Source organism: Tamandua tetradactyla, chromosome 23 (genome assembly GCF_023851605.1).
Source record: "Tamandua tetradactyla isolate mTamTet1 chromosome 23, mTamTet1.pri, whole genome shotgun sequence".
Taxonomy (NCBI): Eukaryota; Metazoa; Chordata; class Mammalia; order Pilosa; family Myrmecophagidae; genus Tamandua; species Tamandua tetradactyla.
Genome location: NC_135349.1, coordinates 5,295,110 through 5,323,016, shown reverse-complemented (window position 1 = coordinate 5,323,016; position 27,907 = coordinate 5,295,110). Strand labels below are relative to the sequence as shown.

Here is a 27,907-nt window from a genome sequence, read left to right as displayed (position 1 = left end):
CCTGAGGCTGCGGCACTTCGGACACGATCACGTGCTTCCAGCTGCACCCACAGCAGCCCTGTCTACCCATTCCACCCCTGGAGCAACTGAGGCTCAGAGAGGTTATGTCATCCACTCAGGGTCACACAGCTGGGGAGGGGTTGGAAACTTCACCAGCCAAACTCTGTCTTGACTGTACCCGCTTCACCTCTGCTGGCCGAAAAACAAAACTCTGAGGAAGAACGAGAAGTGGGGTCTGTTGCTGGATCCATTCCTCGGGGCGGGAAGGGGGTTGGGCAGCATCCTGCACCGGGCAGAGGTGGGGCGCACAGTGTCGCTGTCCCCTAGAAGCCTCCTGAGCCCCAAAGCACAGCCTGCTTTGGGTCCTTGGAAGTCCCCTGATGAGGACAGGTTGTGCCTCTGGGGCCCCTTGTCACCCTCACACTTCCCAACCCTTGCCTCTGCCCCCCAACTCCACCCAGCCCGGTCCCCAGCCTCCCACCCCCACCAGCAACCTGGGCATCTGGGAAAGGAGTCTACTCCAGGCTTCTCTCAATCTTACACCCTTGCCTAGTATAAGTTTCACGAGCAGAGCCTTTGTGAGGGCCCAGCCCAGCGGCCAGTTTGCTCACCCTTCCCATCTCCCTCAGCCGGAGTCCAGGACCTCTGCCTGCTGCCTGCACCCCAACTTCCCTGCATCCTGAGCCCCTGTCCATGTGGCCCTGAGGCCACAGCCTCACGCCCTCGTCTCACCCTCACTAACAGCTCCCGGGCCAGCGAGTCCCAGGCTTGGATTTCTGTGTCGGGAGTGGGGGCCCAGAGGTGTGACCAGTCTAATGAGAAGTCAGAGAATACCAAGGGCAGCGCCAGAAGCCGGAGTCAGCAGAAACTGAAAGAGCGGACATAGGCTGTGCCAGGAGCCAGAGATGCCAGCCAAGGAATCCCCCAGGACTGCTCCAGCTGACACCAGAATGCCACACAATTCAGGATAGGGGTGGGTGAGCGTGGGCTTGTCAACACCTCAATTTTGGACTTCAGGCCTCCAAAACTGTGAGCCAATACATTCTTGCTGCTTAAGCCAACCCCTGTGTGGTCTGCAGCCTGGCTGACATCTCTATGTTTAATCAGAACTACCTGCCTTCAGTTGCAGGCCCTCTGAAATCCATTCACCACGGCAAAGACAGGTTGAGGGTCCTAGAGTGTGAATCTGAGACCCTCCTCTAGCTGAGTTTCTCCTGTGGCAGCTCCTTTCCCAAATCAATACTTTGTAACTTCAGTTATTTTTTCCCTATCGACTTACCATTTGAACTATGGTTTATGGAACAAGGTTCTTTAAATCCACCCACTTTCTAATTGATATCAGTTCATTCTAAAAGACCAATTAAATACTGCAAAATGGAAAACCGGTGCCACTTAATGCAAATGGAAGGTAACTGTTTTATTTTGCTAAAATTGCCTGAATGCAATACACCAGAAATGGAACGGTTTTTAAAAGGGGAATTTATTAAGTTGCAAGCTTACAGTTCTAAGGCCGTGAAAATGTCCAAATTAAGGCATGAACAAGAGGTTACCTTCACTCAAGAAAGGCTGATGCCATCTGGAACACCTCTGACAACTGGGAAGGCACCTGGCTGGCATCTGCTGGTCCCATGCTCCTGACCTCCTTTGCTTTCAGCTTTGGTTCCTGGCGGTGGTATTGGTGGTGGGGGCGGGGGGGACTGGGGTTTCTCACTTGGCTTCTCCAGGGCTGGGTTTCATCTTTTGGTTTCCCTTGGCTCTCTCCACATTCTAGCTTTCTTAGCATCTCAGGGGAAGGCACATGGTGAAATCTGCTGAGCCCTGCCTCTCCAAACGTCGGGGTCTTGTGTTGGCTCTGTTGGCTCGCTAAGCATCTCCAAACATCCATGTCTCTGTCACCTCTGAAGCAATGGTTCTTCCAGTGTCTTTTTCTGAGGTTTCTCCAAAATGTTTCCCCTTTTAAAGGACTCTAGTAAATTAATCAAGACCCACCTTGAATGGGTGGAGTCACATCTCCATCTAACAAAAAGGCCACACTCACAAGTGTGTGTGCCACATCTCCATGGGAACAACCCAAGGTTTAACCCTAAACAATAGGTCTGGGGGTACATAATAGTTTCAAACCGGCATAGTAACTGTACAAATGAATACTCTGGAAGCACCATGATGTTAAATAATGGCAAGATTCTGTTGCCTGCTGAAAGTTGAGTCCAAAGCCCGTTTTCTCTTCATTTGCCAGAGAGACAAGCAGGTGTTGGGTGGTGTTGATGGGTGATGGAGATAAAGGTACAGCTGCTTCAGAATGGGATTCGATGTGATTAAATGTCCTTTCCCTCGCACCTTAAAACCATATGTCTCCCACACTTTGAGGCTTATTGACCTACAGAAGGAAATCTGAATTCCTTATTTCAGTATAAAAGGCTTTTCAGTCTGTCTCCTTTCCGCTTCTTTCCAACCGCATTCCAGCAGGTGCTCTAAACTCTGGCCATAAACCAATTTATCCTCCCCATTTACTCCCCAATAATTTACCTCTTATAGGAAAAAGTATACAACAAGGGTAATACATGAATATACAGAAACGAACAAATTTTTTGATGAACACAATTTAAACTGCCCACCCACTTTCCTTAAATGTAATCCATGAGTCTTTCCCAATTTCCTGAAACGTTGAAATTTCCAGCCTTTTCCTCCAGCTCTTCCCTGGATGCTGCAAGTTTCCACTGGACTCCAGAGTTCCAAAATAGTTGATTCAGACAGTTCCTGCCAGTTTAGTATTTGCTCCAGTGGAGGGACCGATTCCTGCAGCTTCCTGCTCCTCCATCTTCCCACAACTCCCGGCCCCTCAAGGTCACAGGGTGTCCTCTGCCTGTTTTTTGCTCAGCCCTCCACGATGGGTACTGGCAGCAAGGAGACATCCTGGTGTCACCCTCCCTGAAGCTCACCCACGGGGAACTGGTGGGCGTGGGAAGCGATGAAGTATCTTGGTGCATGGATTTCCAGGAGGCCAAGATTGCCTGCGTTTGAGCACAGCAGTCAGCGAGAGCCAGCTCCGTGTACACACAATCCCGCCTGTGGGCGCGCTTGCCTCCCAGGACTCCATCAGTGATCAGCGTCTCCTCCTGCAGGAAGCCCTCCTGGCCTCCTCCTCCCTGCACTCTCATGCCCTGAATGAACAGAAGGCAGCAGTGCCACTGCTTCTTGCCTCCTTCCCTCTGCAGTCTGGAACCCACACCTGCTTTGTTCCTTTCAGCTTTGCTGCGGGGGAACTGGGCCTGATCCCCTGCCCCTGTTTGATGGACACTTTGTCATCTCTTGTTTCCAACCAGCGTGGGAGGGAGTGGTCTGCACGTCGGCCCAGCCCCCTCTGGCCGCCTCCCCAGCTGGCTCCCTCCCAGCATGTCCTGCAGCTGCCTGGGCTGGGCAGTGTGATAGGAGGTGCCCTGGGCAGTGAGGGAGGAGCTGGGGCAGGGAGGGGAGCCCACTGGAAGGGGCCACAGAACCAGGCCAGGCTGCCCCCTGTTCTCAAAGAGATCAGATCCTCCTGAAAGAGCCCTTCCCATTTCCCCAGCTGACCTGTGGCCTCGCTGCCACCTGGTTTATCTCTCTGCCACCCACCTGCCATTCAAGGCCTCCTTTCATCCTAGTATATCAGGACCTGCCCCTGCCTGACACCCTCCATGGCTCCCTATGGGCCCCTACAGGGACAAGAAGGGGACCCCACGGCCGCCACCTCTAGGTTCCTGCTCAGGCTGCCCTTCCCTGCCCACTTCCTTCCCAGGCTCTGGACACCCTTAGGGCGCTACTGAACCGCCGCCTGGTCCAGGAGGGGGCCGGGCCCTCCCTGCCCCAGCTCCCGGTCGGCACTCAGCCCTCTGCTCCCAGCTACCCGCCCTGTCAGGCCCTCAGGGCTTGCCCTGCTCCAGGCCCCAAGGTCCTGTCCCCAGAGACCAGCGGGCTGGCTGGGCCCTGGGGCTGCGAGGACAGCCGCTTCCCTCCCAGGGTCAGTCTGGCCTGGGCTGAGCAGCATGACCCACTGGGGGCCGTGTCTCTCTTGTCCTGACTGCTTCCTGCTTCCTGGGGGCTCACGGCCCGCCGGCCTGGCCCCGGGGCCACCTCTTTCCTCCCACCTGCCTCCGCAGGCCACGTCACGATGGCAGAAGGCCTGGGGTCCTGCGCCAGGTGGGGGATGGGGGGCCCCCCGTGCTTTTGCAGCTGTCGGTGGTGTGGGATGGGGCTCCTTCTCCCCAACGCTCCTCAGGTGGCCTGCTCACGGGGACCCCCATGGACAGGCGGGCCGTGGGCAGGATTTGGGCATGTCTGGATGCCAGCCTAGCATGTTAAAAAAAAAAAATGCACCAAATTCCAGTCCCACAGCCAACACCTTGCTTATGTTTACAGTTGTTACTGGGGGCTCTATGGCCTCGGGAGTGGTTGCAATTTCAAGCTTTGAGAGCCCACATCAGAGAGTCCGATGACCTCAAACTGCATTTCCGCGCGGCTGACAGCAGCCGCTGAGCCTGAGCCGTGCTGGGTGCCGAGGCTGCCCTCGCGGGTGCCCACCCACCCACCCCCACCTGCCCACAGAGCCCTGGGGACGCCCGGGACGTCCAACACTGCCCCTCCCTGCAGCCCTCCTGCCCCACAGCTGTTGGCACACCCCCTCTGCACAGGATTCTTGGAACTGGTGAGCCATGGCAGCTCCTGTTTGACTTCTGTCCCTGGCCCCCCACCCCCACCCCCCGTTCTGTCCCCTGGGCATGGGGTGGGGAGCAGGGCAGGTGTGTGATGCATGGGAGCTGAGTGTAAACGCATCATCGGGGAGTGCAATCAGGAGTCCCTGCTGAAACTTCCCTTGGGGGAATGGCGAGAAAGGGGGAAATTCAACTTTCCCATGTGGAGAATTCCTGATATTCTCACAAGCAGTGGGGACAACCAAAGCTATAGGCTGAGCCCCCAATCTTGGGGTTTGTTCATATGAAACTTAACCCCGCAAAGGATAGGCTAAGCCCACTTAAAAGTAGGCCTAAGAGTCACCCCTGGAGAACTTCTTTTGTTGCTCAGATGTGGCCTCTCTCTCCAGCCAACACAAGAAGCAAACTCACCACCCTCCCCCTGTCTACGTGGGACATGACTCCCAGGGGTGTGGACCTTCCTGGCAACGTGGGACAGAATACCTAGAATGAGCTGAGACCCAGACTCAAGGGATTGAGAAAACTTTCTCAACCAAAAGGGTGAAGAGCGCAGTGAGACAAAATAAAGTGTCAATGGCTGAGAGATTCCAAACACAGTCAAGAGGTTATCCTGGAGGTTGTTCTTATGCATTAAATAGATAATCACCTTGTTAGTCAATACATAATGGAGAGGCTGGAGGGAACTGCCTGAAAGTGTAGAGCTGTGTTCCAGTAGCTATGTTTCTTGAAGATGATTGTATAATGATACAGCTTTCACAATGTGACTGCGTGATTGTGAAAACCTCGTGTCTGATACTCCTTTTATCTACGTTATCAACAGACGAGTAAAACAATGGATTAAAAATAAATAACAGAGGGAACAAATGTTAAAATAAATTTAGTAGATTGAAATGCTGGGGAGGGGGAGGGGGACGGGGTATGATATGTATGAATTTTTTTCTTTTTTCTTTTTATTTCTTTTCCTGGATTGATGCAAATGTTCTGAGAGATGATCGTGGCAATGAATATACAACTATGTGATGATAACTGTGAGTTACTGTTTCTATAACAAGAATGGAATGATCATATGGTAAAAATGTTTGTGTTTGTATGTTGTTATGTTTAAAATAATAAAAAAAATTTTTTAATCAGTTATGATAATACTGTGACCCACAGATTGTACAATGTGGATGATTATATGGTAAATGAATACATACCTCAATAAAATTACAGTAAAAAAAAAAAAGAGTCCCTGCTGAAAATGAAGGAAAAGTGTGTGCGTGTCTGTGTGCATACTCATGCAAGTGTCAGGGGTGTGCAAAGCTGGGAGTCCAGGGACAAGGCTGCTGGTGTAATAGTGCGTGAGGGGAGCCACTGAGGCCCCTGAGAACCCACAGGAAGCGGTGACTAGGGAGGACCCCTGTTCAGGACTTGGCTGGGACAGTGAGATGAGACCCACAAAAGTCAACCAGCAGGGCGCACAGTGTTCTCCCGTTCGTCGCGGCACCAGAACCTCAGGGAGCCGTGGTGGCACCAAGGGCTGGGCTGGAACCTGCAGTAGAGAGAGGATGGCCCAGGCAGTGCCCTATAGCACCTGGCATAGCCAGCCCCGAGGGGCCAGAATGCTCCAGGACAGGTGCGCGCCTGCGAGGCCCAGCAGAGAGCCTAGCGTGTCCCAAGAAGGGACATGGATGTTGGCAGCCTGGGGGAGCGTTATGTGCCAAGGCTTAGTCAGCCCAAGGCTGGGGGAAAAGGGGTCTGGTGGGTTGGAGGGTGGGGCGTTTAGATTGATTTGATGGTAAAATAAACGCAATGCTCAGCCTCCTGGCAAGCGGCTCTGTGGAATCATGGGTGGTCCACCTGAGCAGGCCTTGCTGGGGCGAGGGGTGGGGGCCTGGTTTTGACCTGGGACACGTGGTGGACAGTGGTGGCTTCACAGGACTGCCTCACTCTGTGCTCTGCCTGTCCTGGGGCTGAAGGAAGGAGAGCCTCCCGGAGGCCACCGAGAGGAGGGCTTTGGGGAGGGGGGTGGAGGGCCAAGCTGAATACCCACAGGACAGGATGAGGAGGATCAGGGGGAGGGGGGTGGGGATGGAGGCAGGCAGGTCTGCAGAGCTCGGTCTCACCCAATGGGGCTGAGCCCATTCCATTGGGAAAAGCAGTGAACTGAGTTTCCAAGTTTTACATGAGCAGGTCTCTAAGTTTTGAAAATGTTAAAAACATCAAATGCCAAACAATCATGCTGAGGGGCCGCTTAGGCCCGGGAGCAGGCAGCGGGGTACTTGGGGCTGGGAGGGCAGGGTGCTGGACAGAGGCCTGTGACCTCACTGTGCCTGCGGGTCTGGCGGGCTGGGCTTATTATTCCAGCAGCTGGGAACCTCCAGGCCACAGCTAGAGGGTCTAACGTGGGTGGGTGGGGGGTACTACCGAAAAGTAGAGAGGATAATGGAAGAAGCCTGCAGGCACCGGGAAGCAGCCGCACCTTCCTGCCTAAGGCGGCAGCCCGACCAAAGAGGGGCTCTGGCTCTCGCAGGTGATGGGGTTTGCCATCAGATCCCAGCTGGGCGTGGATGCAGACAGGCTGGGGAGGGGTACGGGTGGCCCCTGAATTCCCCCTTCCCCCACGGCCACCTATGGCTCCTGCCTCTGCAGAGACCTGGTCCCTTCCATCCGACGGTCCTGAACCTCCTCCGCGAGGCTCCCCCGCCTCAGGCTCCACATGGTTTCGGGTGCCCACCGGATCCCCTGAGCCTGGAGCCTCGGCCACGGCCACGGCTGTCCACGCCCCCAGAGGCGACTTTAAAAGCAGAGCCGTCTGGTCTGGCCGAGCTGGGCGCTGGGCCCCGGGGCCCCGGCCACGTCCCGGAGCTGCTCCCTAACCGCCCCCCCCGGGGGACGTCGGAGCGCACGCGGGGCAGACAGGTGTCCCCGCCTCCCGCGACGTGGGCCCGGGGAGGGCCCCCCGAGGGCGTGCGGGGCGGGCCCGGAGCCCGGAGCCCGGGTTGGCTGCAGGAGGCGCGGCCCGTCGGGATGCGCGGAGAGGCGGAGCCTGGGGGCGCTCGCGCGGCAGGGTTGGCACTGGCGAGCGGGGAGGGGTCTCCAGGCTGGAGGTGGGCGGCGGGGCCCCCCGCGGGGGTCGCTTCCTGCCCCGGGACCCCTCCCCGCGCGCCGAGGGCCGGGCCCAGCGCGCAGCGCCGCCTCCAGCCCCCCTCGGCTGCCACGCTCCCGGACGAGGCGCCTGGGCGACCCCGCGTGACCGGAAATGCCCCCCCGTGGGGCGCGAGCGGGGCGGGGCCGAGCCGGCGGCACTTCCGGTGCCCACGCGCCGCCGCCGCCGCGCCGCTCGGGGCCGTCACTTTGTGCAGCGCGGGGCCCACCGCGCGCGCCAGGCCCCGGCCCCGGCCCCGGCCCCGGCCCCGGCGTGCGCCCGCGGCTCGGCGGGCCCGGGACGCGCGGTGAGTGGGGCGCGCGGCGAGCGGGGCGCGGGCGGGCGCGCGGCAGGTGCGGGCAGGCGTGCGGACGTCCGCCCCTCGACGCCCGGCGCGGGAAGGCCGCGGGGCCGGGGCGGCGCGCGGCGGGGCCGGCCCGGAGCCGCCCACAGGCCGGGCCTTCCGCGGCGGCTCCCACGCCCGGGCCTGCTCGCGGGCGGAGGGCGGGCTCTGATTGCCCCCAGCCCCGTCCCCGCGGGCAGCGTGAAGTGGGCGGGCGGAGGAGCACGCGCGCGACACCTCGGCTGGAGGAGGGGCGGGGGCCGCCTCGGGGACACACCCATCCGGGAGGGGCTGTCACGGCCAGGGCCTCTGAGGGAGGTGGGGCGTGGGGAGGCCCGATAAGCCTCCTGGAGGGACGGGGGTGGGTCCGGCCTGCCGGAGCTTGCCTGGTGACCTTGGGGGCCTTGTCTGAGTCTTATCTGCAAATGGAGGCCCTGGGGGCTGCTTTCTGCTGAGGCTTTCTCCGCCGGCCCGGAGGCTCGGGGGGGCACATGGGACCGTATTGCTGGGGTTGGATGGGGTCTGGGCTGCCCATGTGGCAGCAGAGTTTGGCTGGGGCTTAATCGAGAATCCGATGGGCAGGGCCAAGGGAGATGTGCAGGTACCAGCTATATCAGGCCCCTGAGCAGTGCTGGTGGAGAGATCTTGGCCTTTGGTTTGGTTCAACAAGTCTTGGCAGCCTCAGAGAGCTGGCGAGTGTGGTGAGGGGCTACCCTGGAAGAGCTGGGTGGGCTCCCCTAGATGAACTTGCACTGGGAGCTAACCAGGGAGAGCCGGGGAGCTGTGGGCAAACAGTGAGGTTCGCCCTTGGTTAGGGAAGGAGTGCTTCTTAGAGGAGTTGAAGATCTGAACGGCCCGAGTGGGGCCACCCCTGAGGGAGAGGGAACCAGAGTCATGTGCACCCCCACATCTTCCCCTAATCCTCTAGGTGGGATTTCCTGGATTGGGGACTTTTGTGGAAACTTTCTAACACTTTTCAAACATCGCCACCTCTTCCTGCCCTTGCCTTCTTCGCTTCTCCCCTTAGAGGGTGCCTTGGCACCCCCACTTCTAAATGTCTGCAGTACTGTATTCTTGGGTGCAGAACCCAGCAGAAATGAGGGTCCTGGATGACCAAGAATTTACACTGATGAGGCTGCTTGCTGGCCCCCCTTTGGCATCTGACCTGGGATCAGATGCCGAGGGAGAAGTGAGTGAAGTGAGCCTTGGGTGGGATACCAGGCTAGAAAGAGATTGGAGCAGGTCTGGGGTAGCATGCCTGGGGAGGCAGAAAACCTGGGGCCAGAGGTGCCTGGACATACACTGTGACTTGTCCCTCAGGTCCAGTTTTTAAAACCACTGTGTTCTAGGAGGACAGGGGTGTCGGGCTGTGCTGGGCCCTGATGGTGTCTGCTGAGTGGCTGCTGACCTCCCCGGCGTTGGCCCCAGTGATGGATTTCTTGGGAAAAGGGACTTTACTTGGTGGCCCTCTTTGGGGGCAGAGTCTCTTCCATGCTTCTGATATGGGTTCTGGCTTAGAGGACCCCCTACGATGGCCAGTCTGCTCTGGAACATGGCTGTGGGGCTAAAGAACCAAGTTTTAAAAAGCCCACGTCCATCACACTGGCATAGACTTAAGAATAATTTCTTCAGTAAATACTATGCATCCAGTATGTGGGGTTCAGGAATGAGCAAACGAGCCTCCCCCTCCTGGAGCTGATGACCGTGTGCTTGGAGAGACAGCAGACAGCTCCATAAGTACATAAACCACGTGGGGAGGCCCAAGTGGCAGTGGGCACAGGGGAGCTGCCCCCGGAGGGTCTGCGAGAAGAGGGGAGAAGGGGTTCCAGGGAGCTGGACGGCACGAGCAAAGGCTCCGGGGTAGGATGAGCACGAGGCCACTGTCTTCCAAAGCCGTAGGTTTTCTTTCTCTTGGAGCCTTGTGTAGAGCGGCCTGGCCCTCGGGAGCGTGGAGTTGCTGCCCTGGGTGGTGGCCAGGCAGGAGACGGCTTGGCTTGGCAGGCATCTGGGCTCAGCCTGAATTTGCAGCCTGGGGCCCGGGTGAGAAGAGCTGTCTTCTGGGCACGAGGAGGTGGGTGGCGGTTGGGAAACCTGTGCCAAGCATTCTCAGCGCCCGGGGTGCTGGGCAGGGCTGCGTCTGCCTGGAGGTGGCCAGGGTGACAGTTGCTACCCCTCAGGCACCTTCACGTGCCCAAAGAGCCATGGAGCCAGGTACACAAGTCTCCAGGGGACGCTGAGTGGGGTTCACCCCCTGAGGCCCAGACGTGCACCTGCCCGGGCTGCAGTCTCTGTGGGGGCTGCATACACGCCTGGGGAGTCCCAGTGGCCGCGGTGCCGGTTTTAAGGCCATGGCCCGAGAGTTGTTCAGCGAGTGAACCCACCCCCTTACCCAGGAAGGGTGGGGAACACCAGTGAGTTCATTGCGGGGAGAGCGCTGTGCCCGGTGGTCTCACCTGTGCTCATGACTCTGTCCTTATGGGGGGAGCTTCAGTCTTGTTTGGGGGTTCTCCGGCAGACACCATCCCCCCGGGGTAGCCAGATGTGCCGAGTGGGCCCCCTTGCCTGTGTGTCCCTGCATTTTTGGGTCCTGCGGGGTCTCTCACCGTCAACCCGGGATTGCTGAGTATTTTTAGTGGGTCTGGCTCACTTTTAGCTCCGAGAGCTCCTGTGGAAATGGCCCAGTTCAGATCTGCCACACTCCTGGGGTGCGTGGGGAGGGACCCATTCTTAGGTTGACACCAGAAAGGACTCATCTAAATGGGGACTGTGCCCTGCCCTGGGGGGCTCTGCTGGTATCCCTGGTCTGGGCTCCCCAAAGCACTGTGACAGCGGCGTGGGGGAAGCCTGAGAGCTGCTGGGACTCTGGCCACCCAGCTTTTGGAGTTCTCAGACCCCTCTTGACCCCCCAAAGTTCTCACTTCGAGGCGCCCCAAGGAGTGCTTTCTCGCTGTGCCTACGGAGCCGTGGTGCAGAACTCCAGGGCGTGCCGAGCTTCTTCCGGTGTCCTCCCGGAGCCGGGTGCCCCACTCGGCCTCTTCTATCCCGCGTCTCGCGGGAAGGAGCCTGGCTTGTGGGCTTCCCAGAAAAGGCCCTGCAAAGTGGTGGGAATGAGGCACCCATTTCATTTTCCTACCACAGGAAACCATGGAAGCTTTACTGGCTCCTTCCCGTGCCCGTCCTGCTTTGCATGTGCTCTAGGGACCTGTCAGTACGCATTTCCCGCAGCATCCTCCAGGATGCGGGCATGGGGCAGATGGCTCTCTGTTCTGCATGACCCACAGCTGTTCCCTGCAGGCTCCATTCTCCCCTTTCTGCTAAACGTGGGACCATCCTGGGCGGTGCTGCCCGGATGTGATGCTCTCCATGGTGCTTGCACAGAAGAGATTGGGAAACCGCCTGACCTGCCGTTATCTGTCTGCCCCGGGCATGCGGTTGCTAGCAGGACGGAGCAGAGAACCCCTAGTTGGGGGTCGGGGAGAGGGGCGCTCTCTGGGCAGGCCTTCTAGGTACACAGTGTCTTGGGGAGCCCCAGTTCTACCGCAGCTTCTCTGCCTCGTCTGTATACTGTGGGGAACAGCACTCTGGGGGGGCCTGCATCGGGAGGTGGTGCCTCAGGCTTGTCACTGCGCCTCGTCTGTTTCAGGTGGAGCTGAGGACTGTGTCCCGAGGAGATGGCAGCACTCCCCACGCGTCCTGGCTCCCCCGCCGCCCAGCTGGAGAGGGCGGAGGACAGGGTAGAATGTGCTTCCCCTGAGGAGGAGGAGGAGGAGGAGGAAGAAAAGGGGGACACAGTGGAGGAGATGGAGGAGGAGGAGGAGGAGGAGGAGATAGTGGTGGAGCACGAGGACGCGGATGCGGCGGAGGCAGAGGTGGAGGAGCAGGTGCCGGAGCCGACGGAGCTGGAGGCAGAGTTGGACGAGGAGGATGTGGCAGAGGTGGTGGCAGAGGAGCCGAGGCCCATGTTGGGGACCCGGGAGCGACTTAACCCTGGGGGTGATGCCCAGCCCCCAGATCTTCAGGAGAAGGGTAAGAAAAAGAAGGCAGCTCTGGGGAGGAAGCACAGGGCTTGGGTGGCTGGGGCGGGGGGGCCAGCAGGAGACCGTGCCAACCTGAGTGGGAGGTGCCAGAGCCAGAGCACCTGGGCCCAGGCTGTGACTCCGAGTTGCTCAGAGCTCCCAGGTCTGCTGGCCAGGTGGGCAGAGGTCAGCCAAGGTCAGAGGCTAAAGGGCAGGTGGCCCCTAAGAGCTCTTTCCCTCAGCCCCGCAGACCTCCTGGGTTCCAGCGAGGGATGAGGACCTTGAGGAAGAGGAAGAGGAGGAAGACGAGGAGGAGGAGGAGGAAGTAGAGGAGGAGGAGACTGAGGATGGTTTCCTGGCAGCTGGCTCTCAGGTGAGCTGCCCTGTCTGGGTTGGAGCTCAGTTGACCAGGGCAGGGTCTGGTTCCTGCTGTCGTGGGCCCCGTTGGTGGATGCTATGGGACTGTGACCCCCGGGCTCAGAGGTGGGGCTGTAGGAGGACAAGGAAGGCTCCAGCCCCAAGCTGACGGGGTGTGCCGGGTCTCCTTTCCTGGTGGTCACCGCCTCGCCTGCAGTCACAGTCACTTCGGAGCCCCTCCCCACACTCTGGACCGCGCCCCTTCCCTGCAACGGCCAAGACCCACCCAGGGCCTGGTTTCCTGCTCAGCCCACCCCAAGTCCCGTTGGTGCCACGGTCCACCCAGGACAGGCCTTCACACTGCCGCCGTGGCTGCAGTACCCACATGCGGCCTTGGACCTGGGATGGATCCTGGCCCAGTGAGGCGGGGGCCCAGGCGTCCGAACCCGAGTTCTCACCTCTGAAGTGAGAGCTGGGCCTCTGCGAGGCCAGGAAAATCCTTCCGGGGCGTGCTGGGCGTCTGCAGCCCCCAGCCCTAGGAATGGGGTGTGGGTGCCCCATGTGGGCCGCACGCTGGGCTGGTGCCCTCTCCTACTGCTCACTCTGGGGAGGCTCCTCAGCGTCTAGCCTGGGGCAGCGTGGGGCAGCATCCAGGGTTCTCGGTTTTCCAGGGGCTGGTGACCTTTGAAGACGTGGCCGTGTACTTCTCCTTGGAGGAGTGGGAAAGGCTGGACGCAGGCCAGCGGGGCCTCTACAAGGACGTCATGCAGGAGAACTATGGGATCCTGGTGTCCCTGGGTAAGAGGCGTCCCGTCCCAGGGCTGCCCGAGAGGGGTGCTTCTTGAGCCCCAGGGGCTTGGGGAAGGGGGAGCCACAACCAGTCCCCCTCCCCGGATCGGTGTTCTGAGGCCCGCCCTGAGCCAGGACCCTTTGGTGTCCAGCTCTGGTCTCTGCTGTGTGTCCCCAGAAGCCTCGAGGACCGAGGAGTCAGGTGGGAAGCAGGAGGGAGGTGGGCCCCGCAGGTGGAGTGTGTGCAGAAGGGCTGCAGGAGGGGAGCTGGGGCCATCGGGGTGAGGCTCCAAGGGAGAACGGGGTATGGGGCCCCCAAGCCGGCGGTGTGGGGTGATGGGCCTGGAGGGGATGGAGAGGCTGGGGAGCAAGTGGTGGCAGCGCCCCAGGGTGCGGGCTGGGGCGCCGGCAGGAGCAGCCCCGCAGCTGCTGTCTGTTTCTTTCCTGGGCAGGATACCCGATCCCCAAGCCCGATCTGATCTTCCGGCTGGAACAAGGGGAAGATCCGTGGGTCCCAGATAGTCCCCATCCTGAGGAGGGGGACATTGTCACTGGCGTCTACACAGGTGAGCGTGAGAGGGAACCTCGTGGGGTTTCCGCTCACCCCATCCTGACCGCGGGCCTCAGGGCTGCACTGCGGGCTGCTGGGCATTGTGGGACGCCCCAGGGCTGGATGATCCTCGGAGGCCCTTTGTCCAGTGCCCTGGCCCCTCCTTGGATCCCATGATTTGAAATGTCTTCCTGGTTAGCAAGGGACACGTTGTCGAGTTGTGGGCCTGGAGCCAAGGCTAGACCAGGAACGTGCGGGCCGTCAGTGCTGTGAGCCGAGGCTAGACCAGGAACGTGCGGGCCGTCAGTGCTGTGAGCTGAGGCTAGACCAGGAGCGTGCGGGCCGTCAGTGCTGTGAGCCGAGGCTAGACCAGGAGCGTGCGGGCTGTCGGTGCTGTGAGCTGAGGCTAGACCAGGAGCGTGCGGGCCGTCGGTGCTGTGAGCTGAGGCTAGACCAGGAGCATGCAGGCTGTCGGTGCTGTGAGCCGAGGCTAGACCAGGAGCGTGCGGGCCGTCGGTGCTGTGAGCCGAGGCTAGACCAGGAGCGTGCGGGCTGTCGGTGCTGTGAGCTGAGGCTAGACCAGGAGCGTGCGGGCCGTCGGTGCTGTGAGCCGAGGCTAGACCAGGAGCGTGCGGGCCGTCGGTGCTGTGAGCCGAGGCTAGACCAGGAGCGTGCGGGCCGTCGGTGCTGTGAGCCGAGGCTAGACCAGGAGCATGCAGGCTGTCGGTGCTGTGAGCTGAGGCTAGACCAGGAGCGTGCGGGCCGTCAGTGCTGTGAGCCGAGGCTAGACCAGGAGCGTGCGGGCCGTCGGTGCTGTGAGCTGAGGCTAGACCAGGAGCGTGCGGGCCGTCGGTGCTGTGAGCTGAGGCTAGACCAGGAGCATGCAGGCCGTCGGTGCTGTGAGCCGAGGCTAGACCAGGAGCGTGCGGGCCGTCGGTGCTGTGAGCCGAGGCTAGACCAGGAGCGTGCGGGCTGTCGGTGCTGTGAGCTGAGGCTAGACCAGGAGCGTGCGGGCCGTCGGTGCTGTGAGCCGAGGCTAGACCAGGAGCGTGCGGGCCGTCGGTGCTGTGAGCCGAGGCTAGACCAGGAGCGTGCGGGCCGTCGGTGCTGTGAGCCGAGGCTAGACCAGGAGCGTGCGGGCCGTCAGTGCTGTGAGCTGAGGCTAGACCAGGAGCATGCAGGCTGTCGGTGCTGTGAGCCGAGGCTAGACCAGGAGCGTGCGGGCCGTCGGTGCTGTGAGCCGAGGCTAGACCAGGCGTGTGCGGGCCGTCGGTGCTGTGAGCCGAGGCTAGACCAGGCGTGTGCGGGCCGTCGGTGCTGTGAGCCGAGGCTAGACCAGGCGTGTGCGGGCCGTCAGTGCTGTGAGCCGAGACTAGACCAGGCGCGTGCGGGCTGTCGGTGCTGTGAGCCGAGGCTAGACCAGGCGTGTGCGGGCCGTCAGTGGCGGGAGCCGAGGCTAGACCAGGACCATGCGGGCCGTCGGTGCTGGGTGCCGGGGGCCCAGGTTAGACCAGGAGCATGCAGGCTGTCGGTGCTGTGAGCCGAGGCTAGACCAGGCATGTGCGGGCCGTCAGTGCTGTGAGCCGAGACTAGACCAGGACCATGCGGGCCGTCAGTGCTGGGTGCCGGGGGCCCAGGTTAGACCAGGAGCATGCAGGCTGTCGGTGCTGTGAGCCGAGACTGGACCAGGACCATGCGGGCCGTCGGTGCTGGGTGCCGGGGGCCCAGGTTAGACCAGGAGCGTGTGGGCCGTCGGTGCTGTGAGCCGAGGCTAGACCAGGAGCGTGCCGGCCGTCGGTGCTGTGAGCCAAGGCTAGACCAGGAGCGTGTGGGCCGTCAGTGCTGGGTGCCGGGAGCCGAGGCTAGACCAGGAGCTTACAGGCTTTTGGTGCTGGGTGCTATGCTGCCCGCCCTCATGTTCAGAGGCTTTAGTCTTTGGCCATCTTGGAAAAAGACCCCTTAGCCTTGCTGTCTGTGGAAGCCCCAGGGCAGGCCTCCGCACAGGCTGTGGCTCTGCCCAGGTGGGCAGCTCAGCCTCCGGAGAGGCAAGTTTGGAGAAATGCGTGCTAAGGCCGTCATTGGGGCATGGTTTCTGCAGAGCCTCGGGCCCAGCTCTGGCCTCTTCCTCCTCTCTGAGCCTCACTTGATCCATCCAGAGAACAAAGTCTGACCAAACCCGTCCTGAGGACAGTAGACACTGGGCTCTATTGAGGTGCTTTTGGAGGGGCTGTGGGTATTCTCACTGTTGCAGAAAGCTCTGTGGAGGGCCTCGCCCCTGCTTGGTGTCTTTGGCTTTGGGCTGGAATGACACCAGCCAGCAAGTGAGCTTGGGATGTCTGGAGGTCACGTGCCGATCACATGCCTGCCTGGACTCGGAGCAGTTGGTGGGGGCTTGAAAATGAAAACAGGCCATACAATCATGCCTTCATGCATGCTCTCCAGGGTTCCCACTCGCACCGCCTTTATCCTCCTGACAGCCCTGTGAGGTTACAGGGAAGGGACGGTTCACCTCCCCTGGCCGATGAGGAAAGGGGCTTTTAACATAGTGGAGTGACCTGCCCAAGGCGGGGTTGGGATGCAGGTCTCCGTTTTCCATCACTTCCATCATAAGGCCAGGAGGAATCTTCCAGAGCTCAGAATTGGGAGGGTTCTGGCTGGTGATGTTGGTGACACTTTCTTAGTGTCTTAGAAATGTAGGTTCTTAGCATGCACTCTTTACAGAGGTGCAAGGGACACAGGTTTCCGTGGTTTGGCTGTGACTCCATCTCTGTGCTTCTTGGAGGGAGCTGGGGTAGGGTTGTTTGCAGGCTCAAGTCTGGTTGGTCCCCCTTTTGCTCTGGGTGCCATGTGGTCTGAGAGAATGGCTGGGGTTTGAGAGCCCCCAGAGGGGCTGGCCAGCTGGACCATGCCCTCTGTCTACCCTGGGGCCAGTCGGGGCTGGAACTCACTGTGGGCATAGCCTTAGGTGTGTCCTGGGCTGGCTTGGGCGGAGAAGGTCACCTGAGGACTTCCTAACTGCTGGCTAATGGCCTCCCTTTGTTTCCCTTCATTGGATCTGTTTGGTCGAGAGCTGGGAATTGCCAGTTCTGCAGGACAGATGCTAACTGTTCTGAGCGTGATGGTCCCTGGGTCTGAGACACGAGTGTGTTCTGAAGGCCTCGCTTGTGTTTCTTGACACATTGGCCCACGCACACACAAAGCATGGGCCCTGGCCACTTTCTCCCACTCATCTAGCCGTCACCTCCCACTTAGGCCTTCGCACCCCCACCCTAGTGCCCCGCTGGGCTGCACTTCCTGGGAAGCCACGTCTTTCCTCACCTCTTCTTTCCTCACCTCTTCTGCCTCTGCTGTCCTCACCTGGCTGAGACTGCAGGTCCCTCCCTCCTGTGCGAGCCCAGTGCTGTCCTCTGGAGAACCCTGTCCCTGGGTGAACCCCGCCCCTGGGTGAACCCCACTTCCAGCCTGTTCCAGATCTGCCCTGGAGCCGAGAACTGCGTATAGGGGGTGGCTGCAGGCCCTTGGGCTGCTACCTGTGCCTTGGCTGATGTTCAGACAGCACGTCCTTGTGGGGCCGGTGCCTCTGCTCCCCAAGCCAGTCCCCTGTCCCCAGGACACCACCACCCGGCTTTCCTGCCGTCTCCCCGGCCTTCTCCACCTGCCCCCTCCTGCTGGCCTAGGGTCCACTCTTAGGGCCTCTCCTGTACTGCCATGGGTGCTGTGTTTGCCTGGTCCCAGGCTGTCCCTCTCGAGGCCCCCCACTGGGCATCTCCACATGGGAGCTGACGGGTGGCCCACACTGGACGTGGTCTGAAGTGGAACTGCTGCCCCACTAGTCTCCCTCCTGCAGCCCCTGGCACCTGGGGGGCCTGGCCACAGGCCCTGCTCCATGTGCCTTCCTCACCCACCTGCCTTACCCTCGAGTCTTCAGAACAGAACCTGAGGCCCACCTCCATACCTGTCCTGGGGTCCAGCCCTCACCTGTCTTGAGGCCTGGAAGTCTCCCCAGGGGCCTCCTGGGAACTCTGTCCCACTGCATCTGAGTGCCCGCCTTCAGTGCCCTGCTCGGGTGCGACCGGTTCAGGCTGTGTGGGGCTGTCCTGTGCTGTGTCCCTCGCTGTCCCTGGTGCCCAGTGCAGTCTGGCAGGCCGGGACTCAGTGGGCTTGGTGGGTGAGCAGCAGCCCTGGGGGTGCCAGCCAGGACCATGAGGTCAGCTTCTAGAGGGACTTGTCTGATGGCTGCCCTCCTCCCAGAGGGAAGAGGGGGAGGGAAATGGAGCACAGGGTTGGATCAGCTGCGAAGTCGCACAGGGAAGGGGAAAGATAACATCCAAGCTGAAGATAAAAGCAGGATGAGGTCAACACCCAGCCAAGGCGAAGGAAGACGGAGGCCAGTAGCTGGGAGGCACAGCCGGGGGTCCCAGGGAGGAGGAGCTGAGGGGCAGCTGTGCAGCTGGCACCCCTACCCCCCCACCCCCACCTGGCCTGGGCCTCCAGCAGGCCTCGGCCCTCCTCCTGGGAGCACCTCCTGCCCTCACCTCCCTGCCCTGAGGGGACCATGGACGCCCCGGACCACACTGGCCCTTCTGGTGTGGGGCAGGAGCTTAGGTCCTCATGTGGGGCTTGGCATGAGCAGCAGAACGAGCAGCCAAAGCGTGGCAGAGAGGGCCCACAGGAGGGAGGCAGCATGAGGAGGGCGGGCAGCGTCCCCAGGCCTGGAAGCAGGTGGCACCACTGACTGATCACATGACCCCAGTAAGGCTGGAGGCAGGTCCCCAGGTGCCCACACAGGGCCCGGCTGCTCAGGCGAGAGGTGCTGAGACCCACAGCTCCGATTCCCAGGGTGGCCTTGCTCCCACTTCCTTGGCAGCCTGGGTATGGCAGTGGGTCAGGTCCTGCCACACCACCTTCCCCAGGGTCTCCTTGCTTCCTGGGTGGTCACGAACTACAGGGGGTGGGGGTGGGGGGGCTCTGCCCACAGGCTCTGGTCAGCCTGGAAATGCCAGCCCTAGTTAGGATAGCCAGGTGCCGACAGGGGGCCGGGGCTCCAGGGTCTGCTGCATGCAGGTAAACCCTGTGATTTTTGTTTGGGGGGGCCACCTTCTCCTCCCTCTCCCTCTCCTCAACAGTCAGGGGGATGGCCTCAGAGAGACGAACTGGCCAGCCCAAGGCACGGAGCTGGTTGGTGTCCCCTTTGGGGTTGGAGACCCGGGCAGCCTCAGAGAGAGGGACAGTGGGCCTTAGTGGCAGCTGTGATCATGGCGTGCGTGGTGGCAGGAGAGGAACAGCAAAGACAAGCCATGGGGACCCTGGGGAATCTGCAGTGACTCCTGGCCACGGGGTGCCCCCACCCTGAAGATAATGCAAATGCTCCTGTAAGCACTGTTGTGTGCGCGCACGCACGGCTATGATTTTATTTAATCCTGACAGCAGTCCCACAAGGTAGGTGCTGTTACAAACCCGTTTTGCAGATGGGGAAACAAGTTAAATGACTTGCCCAAGGCCTCTGGGCACAAAGTGGTAGAACTAGGATGCAGAGTCCGTGTAGTTAAGGTAAAGCTGAGGAGGTGCAAGATGAGCAGACCTGGGGCTCAGGAGTAAGGGAAAGCTGGCAGGTACAGCGGGGGAAAGTTTACCCTTGGGGGAGCAGAGTGGAGTAGTGAATTCAAATGGGGAACCCCACCCGTAGGATTTGAAGGGGAAACCAATAAAGACTGTCAGCACCAGGAACCTCGCTCGCCCCCTGAGGCTTCTGTGGCCAGCAAGGGGCATTTGGTGGGAAGCGGAAGAGCCTCTTCACGATCACTGCCCTGGCCCTGGGTCTCTCTCCGCCCTTTGCTGCAGGCCTGCTGAGGCTGGCCTCCCTCTCTTGACTCCCCCTCTGCCATCTCCTGTCACCTGCCCCGTCACGGAGGGCCAGAGACCTATGCTGAACCAGGGTCTCACCCTGTCCCCAGCTTAGAACATGAGCTGTCAAAGTGTCCCCATGGCCCTGTTTGGTTCTCCCGCCCCAGAAATGGCTGACTCTGAGCCCCTGATCTGCTTGTTTCTGTAAACCCATGTGGTCACTCAGCATCTCCCAAGGCCTAGCAGGTCATCGCCAAGGTGAGGATCCTCAGGACCAGGTGGCCCAAGGGAAGTGCAGTGCCGGCTCCCTGCCCCCCAGGTCCACTCACCTCCCCTGTCCCCTTGGGGGTAGGTTCCTCTGTGGGGTGCGGACCTCTGGGCCATGTCCTGTGAGTGCCTGCTCCCCAGCTGCTCCTTGTCAGACCGTATGTCCACCCCTGGCTGGGGAAGGACCTGGTGGGTCACTCCCTTGGATGCAGAGCAGGGCTGTGGATCTGAGAGCAGCTGGCTCGCTTGGAGCCCTGCATCCTTCCCACTAAGACCCCAGGGCCAGGACCTCCAACCCCTGGGCTGCTTTGAGCAGGAGAGAAGGGAAGGAAGGCTGGCCTCCTCTGGGGTCCTCCCCTGCTACTGCCGAAGAGTCCTGACTGAGACCCAACCACAGGAACTCTCCATGCTTGGCGTTCAGCGCTGCCCCCGCCCCCACCCTGCCGGCCGTTTCAGCACTGCCTGCAGTTGTCCAGTTCTTAGATAAGCTGCCATGCCAGCTCTGGAGCACACGTGAGGTCCCTCAAGTCTCCTCAGGATTGGGTCTGCCCTCCCCCTGTCCCCCCAAGCCACATGACTCTCCAACTGCCCAGATGCTCGAGGGGAAAGATGTGGTTTGGGACTTTGGGACCCTTTGCCACCCTCCACTCCCTCCATGCCCTGTCCTTGGTGCCCAAGATGCCTGCTGGAGGGCACCTGTCTGACCTGGGCACCCAGTGTTCAGAGGCTTATTTATTCAGGAACTGTTCATTGTTCCCTAGCAAGGTCTTGAGGTGTCAGACACACTCCACAAGGACAGGTACTTGATCCTCAGTTTGGATTTCCCTGCATTCAGGACTCTCTCAAAACTACTCAAGGGACCCTGAACAGTCTGAAGGTAAAATCCTTTTGAGACTCATGCAATTCCCAGCTGATGATCCCTGCCACAGCCCAGACTGCCCCTGCCCCCACCAACCCCTCTCTGCCCTTTAGGGGCACGCCAGCCTTCCCAGATTTGGGGAGAGTTACTACTCACGAGGGTACGGCCATGTCACCTTGTTCATTCACAGCCATGGGGAAAGTTGGAAGGCGCTCAGCTTAATAACGGGGAAATGTTTTCTTTAACTTAAAGCCTATTTTGTACTATAATAGCATCTTATTACTAATTATAGGAAACTTAAAATTGCAAAGCATGAAAAAATAAACCCATTTTCTTATCCTTTTCTCCGAGACGTGTTTTAAGACCAGCTGAGGTGGTGCCTGCGGGTCTGTGTGGCTTTATCTCACTTAGCCCTGGGGGGGGGTCCCCCACTTGACCTAGAGCAGCAGCTATGCTGAGGCCGGCAGCCTTAAGGGTAGGACACGGGGTCCAGGTTGCCTAGCCCGCTGTGGCTGGCACCAGCCAGGGCATTGATGGCAGGGGAGGGGACCTCAGCCTACTCACGGGGCCCTTCCAGGTGCTGGGTCTCCACGGACACAGCATGTGGTGCACACGGGACCAAGGACCAAGTGTGCAGGTGCCTTGGAACAGGCATTTCCCCCAGGTTCCCTGGGTGACTTGGTCAGTTCCCTGCCAGGTGCACCAGAATGGCAGGCAGGTCAGCACCCCCAAATGAGGGAACCCTGGACCTGCCTCTTTCTCTGTGCTGCCTGCACAGTCCCCTTGGAGGGGGCAGGTGGGGGCGGGGGCAGGGATGAAGCTCCTGTTCTGAGGGACAGAACAGGAGAAACTGGAGGTGATCCTTGGGTTTGGTGGTGGGAGGGTGCTCACGGTTCTCCCATGGTCTTAGCAGACTGGGAACCGGTTCACAAAGGGAGCCAAGCCAATGGGGCCTATACACATGGCCGATGGGGGTGAGGGCAGAGGGTCTCCTGTTTCCGGGCCTGGTGTGAAGGGAGAGCAAGACCCTTGGCTGCTGGAAGGCCCGGGACTGGTGGGGAAGACCCCGAGGGAGGGATGCTTAGCAAGGGTCTCCACGGAAGGGGGGGGAGCGGACAAGCAGGCCAGCCACTTGATGTTCTCCAGGAGACGAGGGGCTTTGGGAGAAAATGGTTCCTGGGCCTCGTTCTATTTTTCCGGGTATAGGGACTTGCAAAGAAGCCCCGCAGCTTGTAGAGTGTCACCATGCGTGGCCGTGTTGGAGGGAAGACCAAAAGGAAAGGGACCCTGGCCTCTGAGGGATACCCTTGCGCACCTTCCTGGGCTCTAGCTGGCGGGTGTGGGGGCGGCTGCAGCCTGACTGCCCCTGCGGCAGGTGTGCAAGGCTGGCGGGCTGGGGGCGCCGCGTTTCTCGGGGACAGCCCGCAAGGTGCCCGGGCCCCGCGTCTGCCTCACCTCTCCCTCCCGGCCTCCTCCCCAGGGGCCTGGCTCTGGGCCGACGACATGGAGGACCACGAGGAAGAAGACGACGAAGACTTCCTGGCCGAGGTGGCCGAGGAGGAGAACGAGCCCCCCGGACTGTGGTCGGCGGCCTACGGCGTGGGGGACGTGCCGGGCACGTGGGGCCCCGACGACTCGGACTCGGCGCAGATCCCGGAGGGGTGGGGGGCCGACCCGGGCGGCCTCGGGGGCCTGGCCGAAGGCGCCGAGACGAAGCCCTTCCTGGCCGGCGGGGACCCCGGCGCGAACGTGTTGGCGCCCTGGGCCTTCCCTGCCGCCGTGGCCGCCCCGGCCGGCCGGCCCGAGACCACGTGTGACGTGTGCGGCAAGGTGTTCCCGCACCGGTCGCGGCTGGCCAAGCACCAGCGCTACCACGCCGCGGTCAAGCCCTTCGGCTGCGACGAGTGCGGCAAGGGCTTCGTGTACCGCTCGCACCTGGCCATCCACCAGCGCACGCACACCGGCGAGAAGCCCTTCCCGTGCCCCGACTGCGGCAAGCGCTTCGTCTACAAGTCGCACCTGGTGACTCACCGGCGCATCCACACCGGCGAACGGCCCTACCGCTGCGCCTTCTGCGGCGCGGGCTTCGGCCGCCGCTCCTACCTCGTGACGCACCAGCGCACGCACACGGGCGAGCGGCCCTACCCGTGCCCGCACTGCGGCCGCAGCTTCAGCCAGAGCTCGGCGCTCGCCCGGCACCAGGCCGTGCACACCGCGGACCGGCCGCACTGCTGCCCCGACTGCGGCCAGGCCTTCCGCCTGCGCGCCGACTTCCAGCGCCACCGGCGCGGCGGCGGCTGCTGCGGGGAGCCCGGTGGCGACGGCCCGCGGCGGGAGCCCGAGGAGCCCGAGGCGGAACCCGAAGGGCCCGAAGCCGACGTGGAAGGCGAGGCGGGCGAGGCGGCGGCGACTGAGGAGCAGTCCAGCCCCGCGAGTAAGGAGGAGCCCGAGCCGGCCCGGCGGCCCCCGGAGCTGGGCAACGGCCTGGGCGAGGGCGAGGGCCCGTCCTCCCACCCACTCGGCTTCCACTTCCCCATGCACCCCAAGGCCTGGCTGCACCCGGACAGTTTCCCACTCCTGGGCCTCCCGGACTTCGGGGAGCGCTTGCCGGCCGACGGGCGGCCCCTGCCGGGAGCCCTGGGGGGCCCGCTCTCGCTGGTGGAGGGCGCGGGACTGGCCTGCGACCCTTTCGGTGGCGGCGGCGGCCTGCGGCCTCCGTTCGGGCCCGCCGTCGGGGGACTGCTGGCCGAGCCGGCGCCAGCCGCTCTGGCCGAGGAGGAGAGCCCGTGGATCTGCTCCGACTGCGGCAAGACGTTCGGGCGCCGCGCGGCGCTGGCCAAGCACCAGCGCTACCACGCGGGCGAGCGGCCGCACCGCTGCGCAGACTGCGGCAAGAGCTTCGTCTACGGCTCGCACCTGGCGCGCCACCGGCGCACACACACCGGCGAGCGGCCCTTCCCGTGCCCCGAGTGCGGCGCGCGCTTCGCCCGCGGCTCGCACCTGGCGGCGCACGTGCGCGGCCACACCGGCGAGAAGCCCTTTGTGTGCGGTGTGTGCGGCGCGGGCTTCAGCCGGCGCGCGCACCTGACGGCGCACGGGCGCGCGCACACGGGCGAGCGGCCCTACGCGTGTGGCGAGTGCGGCCGCCGCTTCGGGCAGAGCGCGGCGCTGACGCGGCACCAGTGGGCGCACGCCGAGGAGAAGCCGCACCGCTGCCCCGACTGCGGCAAGGGTTTCGGCCACAGCTCGGACTTCAAGCGGCACCGGCGCACGCACACGGGCGAGAAGCCCTTCCGCTGCGCCGACTGCGGCCGCGGCTTTGCGCAGCGCTCCAACCTGGCCAAGCACCGGCGCGGCCACACCGGCGAGCGGCCCTTCCCGTGCCCCGAGTGCGGCAAGCGATTCTCGCAGCGCTCGGTGCTGGTCACGCACCAGCGCACGCACACGGGCGAGCGGCCCTACGCCTGCGCCAACTGCGGCCGCCGCTTCTCGCAGAGCTCGCACCTGCTCACCCACATGAAGACGCACCGCGGCGCGCCCGGGGCCGCCGCCCCCGCGCCCAAGGCCGAGGCGCCCACCAAGGGTCCGGGGCCGGCGGGCCCGAGCACGGGAGTCGGGGCGGGCGACCGCGGCGGCACCCTGCTGGAGTTCGCGGGCGGCACGAGCTTCGGCTCGGAGCGGCCGGCCGCCTTCCCGGGGCCCTCGGGCGCCTTCGAGGAGACCATCATGTGAGGGCCCCGGGTGCCGAGGCCGACGGAGGCGCAGCCCGCGGGCCGACCGGCTCCTCCCCTGGGTGGCCCGGGCGCAGGCCGCTGGGCGGGGGGCCCCTGCTTTCCTGGCCTCGGGGGCCTGAGGCGCCCGGGCCTGGGTGCGGTGCCTTTTTCTCGGCCGCCCTGTCCCTGTTCTCGACCTTTCCTCTGTCCCGGGCGTGGAGAGAGGGGCTCGGTGTGCCCGGGGCTGGCCAGCGAGTGGGGCCGGCCGGGGAACCCGAGGAGGGGAGAGCGGCGGGCGGTGGCCCCCCGACGGCCTGCACGGCCCGGGCTCTGCGCTGCGAGGTGGGGGCGGCAGGCGGCGTTATTTATTTGACCCTATTGAGATTTGGGTGGCCAGAGGGGGAAGGTGGTTTGTGAGCTTGTTCCCCGGTTTTCCAGCGAGGGAGGGGAAGCCCTTGCGGCCAGGGGGCTCAGCGCTGGCGTCGGGGTTTGGGCGTCAGCGTCTCGCGGCTGCGGGGTGGGGGACCCCGGGGCCTGGTGCGGCGTCAGGGTGGGCCCAACGGGTGGAGAAATGCGCAGCCCGGAGAGAGGTTCTCTCCAGGGCGTTGGAGGTGACCCTGGGGAAGCCTTATTGTGACGACCGACTGTGGATATTTATTTCCATCCCTTGTATGGCCTGAAGCATCCGGAGGAGGAAACGCCAAAAACCAAATCTGGGGCCTGGGGCGGGTCACAGGAGTTGGCGGGGCCCCGAGGGAGGGTGAAGCCCTGTTCTCGGGAGCCACCGGCCCCCCAGGCCCCGAGCCCAGCGCGCGCTAGTTGGCCACAGCCAGACCCGTTTCCCGCCCAGCCTCCCCTTTGGGTTGTCCGGCTCTCTTACCTCTGGGGCTGGGGGGTCGCTTCCGCGGAGAGCCAGGCTCCCGGGCCCTGCGCCCGGGCTCTGGGCTCCCTGGGCTGCCCGCTCCCCTGCAGCAGGTGGGCGTGCCGAGCGCTGCTCCCTTTAGGTTTAATAGCTAAGCTTAGCGTGGCTGAGGTTGGTCGCAGGGTCTTTCCCCACACCCCCATAATTAGGGCCCCACGACCTCGACCGGCCCCATTTTTAACCCCTCTTCTGTCACTCTTCTACACCAGAAGCAAATCATGTTTCCGTTTGGACCATTTCACTGGGTGGGCAGTGAAGGGAGGCGCCGGGCGTTTGCGCAGAGGTGGGGGGGGCTGTCCCCCTGGGTGTGTGGGCCTAAGCCTTCGACCCAACGACAGTCAACCGAGCACCCACCTATGCAAGGCCCGGTGGGCACCCCACCCGCGGGACTGGGCAGTCAGAGGCCGGGCAGGCAGCTGAGGCCTGGTGCGGCAGAGATGCCCCCTGCGCTGGAGCCGGAGCGGCTGGGGACAGAAATCTGAGATGTTGAAGCACCTGCATTCCCTTTTAGACCTAGTTCCTTCCGTTTTAGTGTAGACCTGGCCTTGGGGGCTGAGTGCCAGCAGCCTGGGGACTGAGGGCGGGTAGGAGGCGCGGTAGTCGGTGGGTGGGATGCGGGCCTGGGTGGTGGTGGTGACAATTAGCCGGGCTGGGTGAGGCTGCCGTGTGGGGCCGGGCGGCATGGGTGGGGGACCATACCCTTTCTGCCCCGGGGAGTTGCCAGTTTCTCTCCCTGAGGGACAGGGGCCTCGGGAAGGGCCAGGGGAGGGTGGGCGGGTGGCTGTGGGGCTCATCCCTCCTGGCGTGCCCCTGGGTGCCTGCCCTGCGTGCCCCTGCCGACCCGGCCGCTCCTGCCCCGCTGCCGTGGACCGGAGAACCTAGCTTTAATAAAGAGTGGAGAAACAGCCTCTGCCTGTCGTCCATCTTGTTGCGACTCGGTGCCCACCCGGGAGGAGCTGCCAGGGCTTAGGCCGTTTCTGCTCCTTCCTGCAGACATTCTAGAGGTGTTTCGCTTGTAGGAAACGAGGGTTGGTCCCGGGATGGCCCAAGACAAGCTCTGGGCCCGTGCTGCCTGAATCCCCCCAAGGCCCCCAGAGGGTCCGTTATTGCAGTACAGAGAGCTCTCCTGGGATAGGGCTGTGTTTGGGGTTGTTTGGGCCAGCCTTCCAGATCCCCCTTCTTGGGGGTCCAGACACACCTGGCCACAGACCTTTGCTCAGAGGCCCCAACCCCACATGGGTTTGTCCAGGGCTTACCTGCTCCAAGGCAGGCAAAGCACCCCCACTCCGGCCCCCCCCCCATCACCTTCCTTTAAGCAGAGTCATTGCCCTTTCCTTCTCACCACATATCCCCCATGATCGGATCTGACCCTCCCACTCTTTTCCCCTGGATATGAAAAATGACGTAAGCTTATTTTCAAAGGTGATGGCATCAGAACCGAACAACCCAGTATTTCCATGAAAAAAATGGGGGGCGGGCAGGCTTTGGATAGTAGATGGATGCTAAGACCCTGTCGAAAAAACAGATGGTCTGAGGCCCTTCAAGTTTATTGAAAAGCTAAATTACTCTCTGACAGAGCTTACAGTCGCCCAGCCCAAATGCTTCATTATTCTAGGGGAGATAAAACAAACCCTGGCGGTCATAGAAAAAAGGTAGGTGCCCTTCGTGCTTTCGAGAGGATGCGGGGACTTCTGGGGACCTGGTTTATTCTGCAGGTGTCTGCTGAGCGGCCTTCGCTGCCAGGGAGGATCAAAGTCCCCCGTGACCCCCGAAAAGTGGGACTCGGGGAGTCTCGCAGCCTTGAGCATGGCTCTCACCTCTGCCTTCTGGGGCGTTTTCCTGTTTCTTGTTCCATGTCCCCAGCTCTCTGCCTTTCTGCCTCCTTTCCTCCACCCCCTCCCCAAACATTTCCTTTCTAACTCTTTTCTTTCTCAAATTGGCTATATATGGAATGAAATATTTGGAAACTTTTGGTTATATTTATTAAATAAAGCTTTACGTTCCTTGTCATTTTTCTCCTGATTACAAAAACATGCCAGCTGGGCGGGCCACGTTGGCTCAGCAGGCAGAGTTCTCACCTGCCATGCCGGAGACCCGAGTGCGGTTCCCGGTGCCTGTCCATGCAAAACAAAGCAAAACATGCTAACTGAAAAAGATTCCAAGGGTACCGAGGCATGTCAAGTAAAAGAGTGACCCCACACCCAGCCATCAGCACCCCCGTCGGTACGGCAGCGTGGGGGGCACCGGTGTCGAGGTATGTTTAAAACTAGGAACCTGCTTTACATAGAATCGCACAACATGCTTTTCCCATTTAACAGTGGATCACAGCCACTGCTTCCTATCCGAGGGAGAGCTCCTTTGCTGTTGGAACTGCTACTCACAGCGTTTCATTCCACAGCTAAACCTTAGTTCCTGGAGCCACTCCTCCCAAG

General features: G+C 61.7%; 1 protein-coding gene across 2 annotated transcripts; it reads left to right on the top strand.

The window, feature by feature from the left end:
* The first annotated feature begins 8,102 nt into the window (after positions 1 to 8,102).
* On the top strand, positions 8,103 to 24,586 carry ZNF316 (zinc finger protein 316). Of its 2 annotated transcripts, XM_077140542.1 has the most exons (6): positions 8,103 to 8,122; positions 11,802 to 12,184; positions 12,417 to 12,547; positions 13,203 to 13,329; positions 13,773 to 13,886; positions 22,321 to 24,586. In XM_077140542.1, exons 2-6 carry the CDS (start codon positions 11,830 to 11,832, stop codon positions 24,570 to 24,572), a joined length of 2,979 nt encoding a protein of 992 aa, XP_076996657.1. In that variant the 5' UTR covers positions 8,103 to 8,122; positions 11,802 to 11,829; the 3' UTR covers positions 24,573 to 24,586. The 2 variants fall into 2 exon arrangements, with proteins under 2 accessions (XP_076996657.1, XP_076996659.1); XM_077140544.1 differs by lacking the exon at positions 8,103 to 8,122 and having other exon boundaries at positions 8,504 to 12,184.
* The last annotated feature ends 3,321 nt before the right edge of the window (positions 24,587 to 27,907 follow it).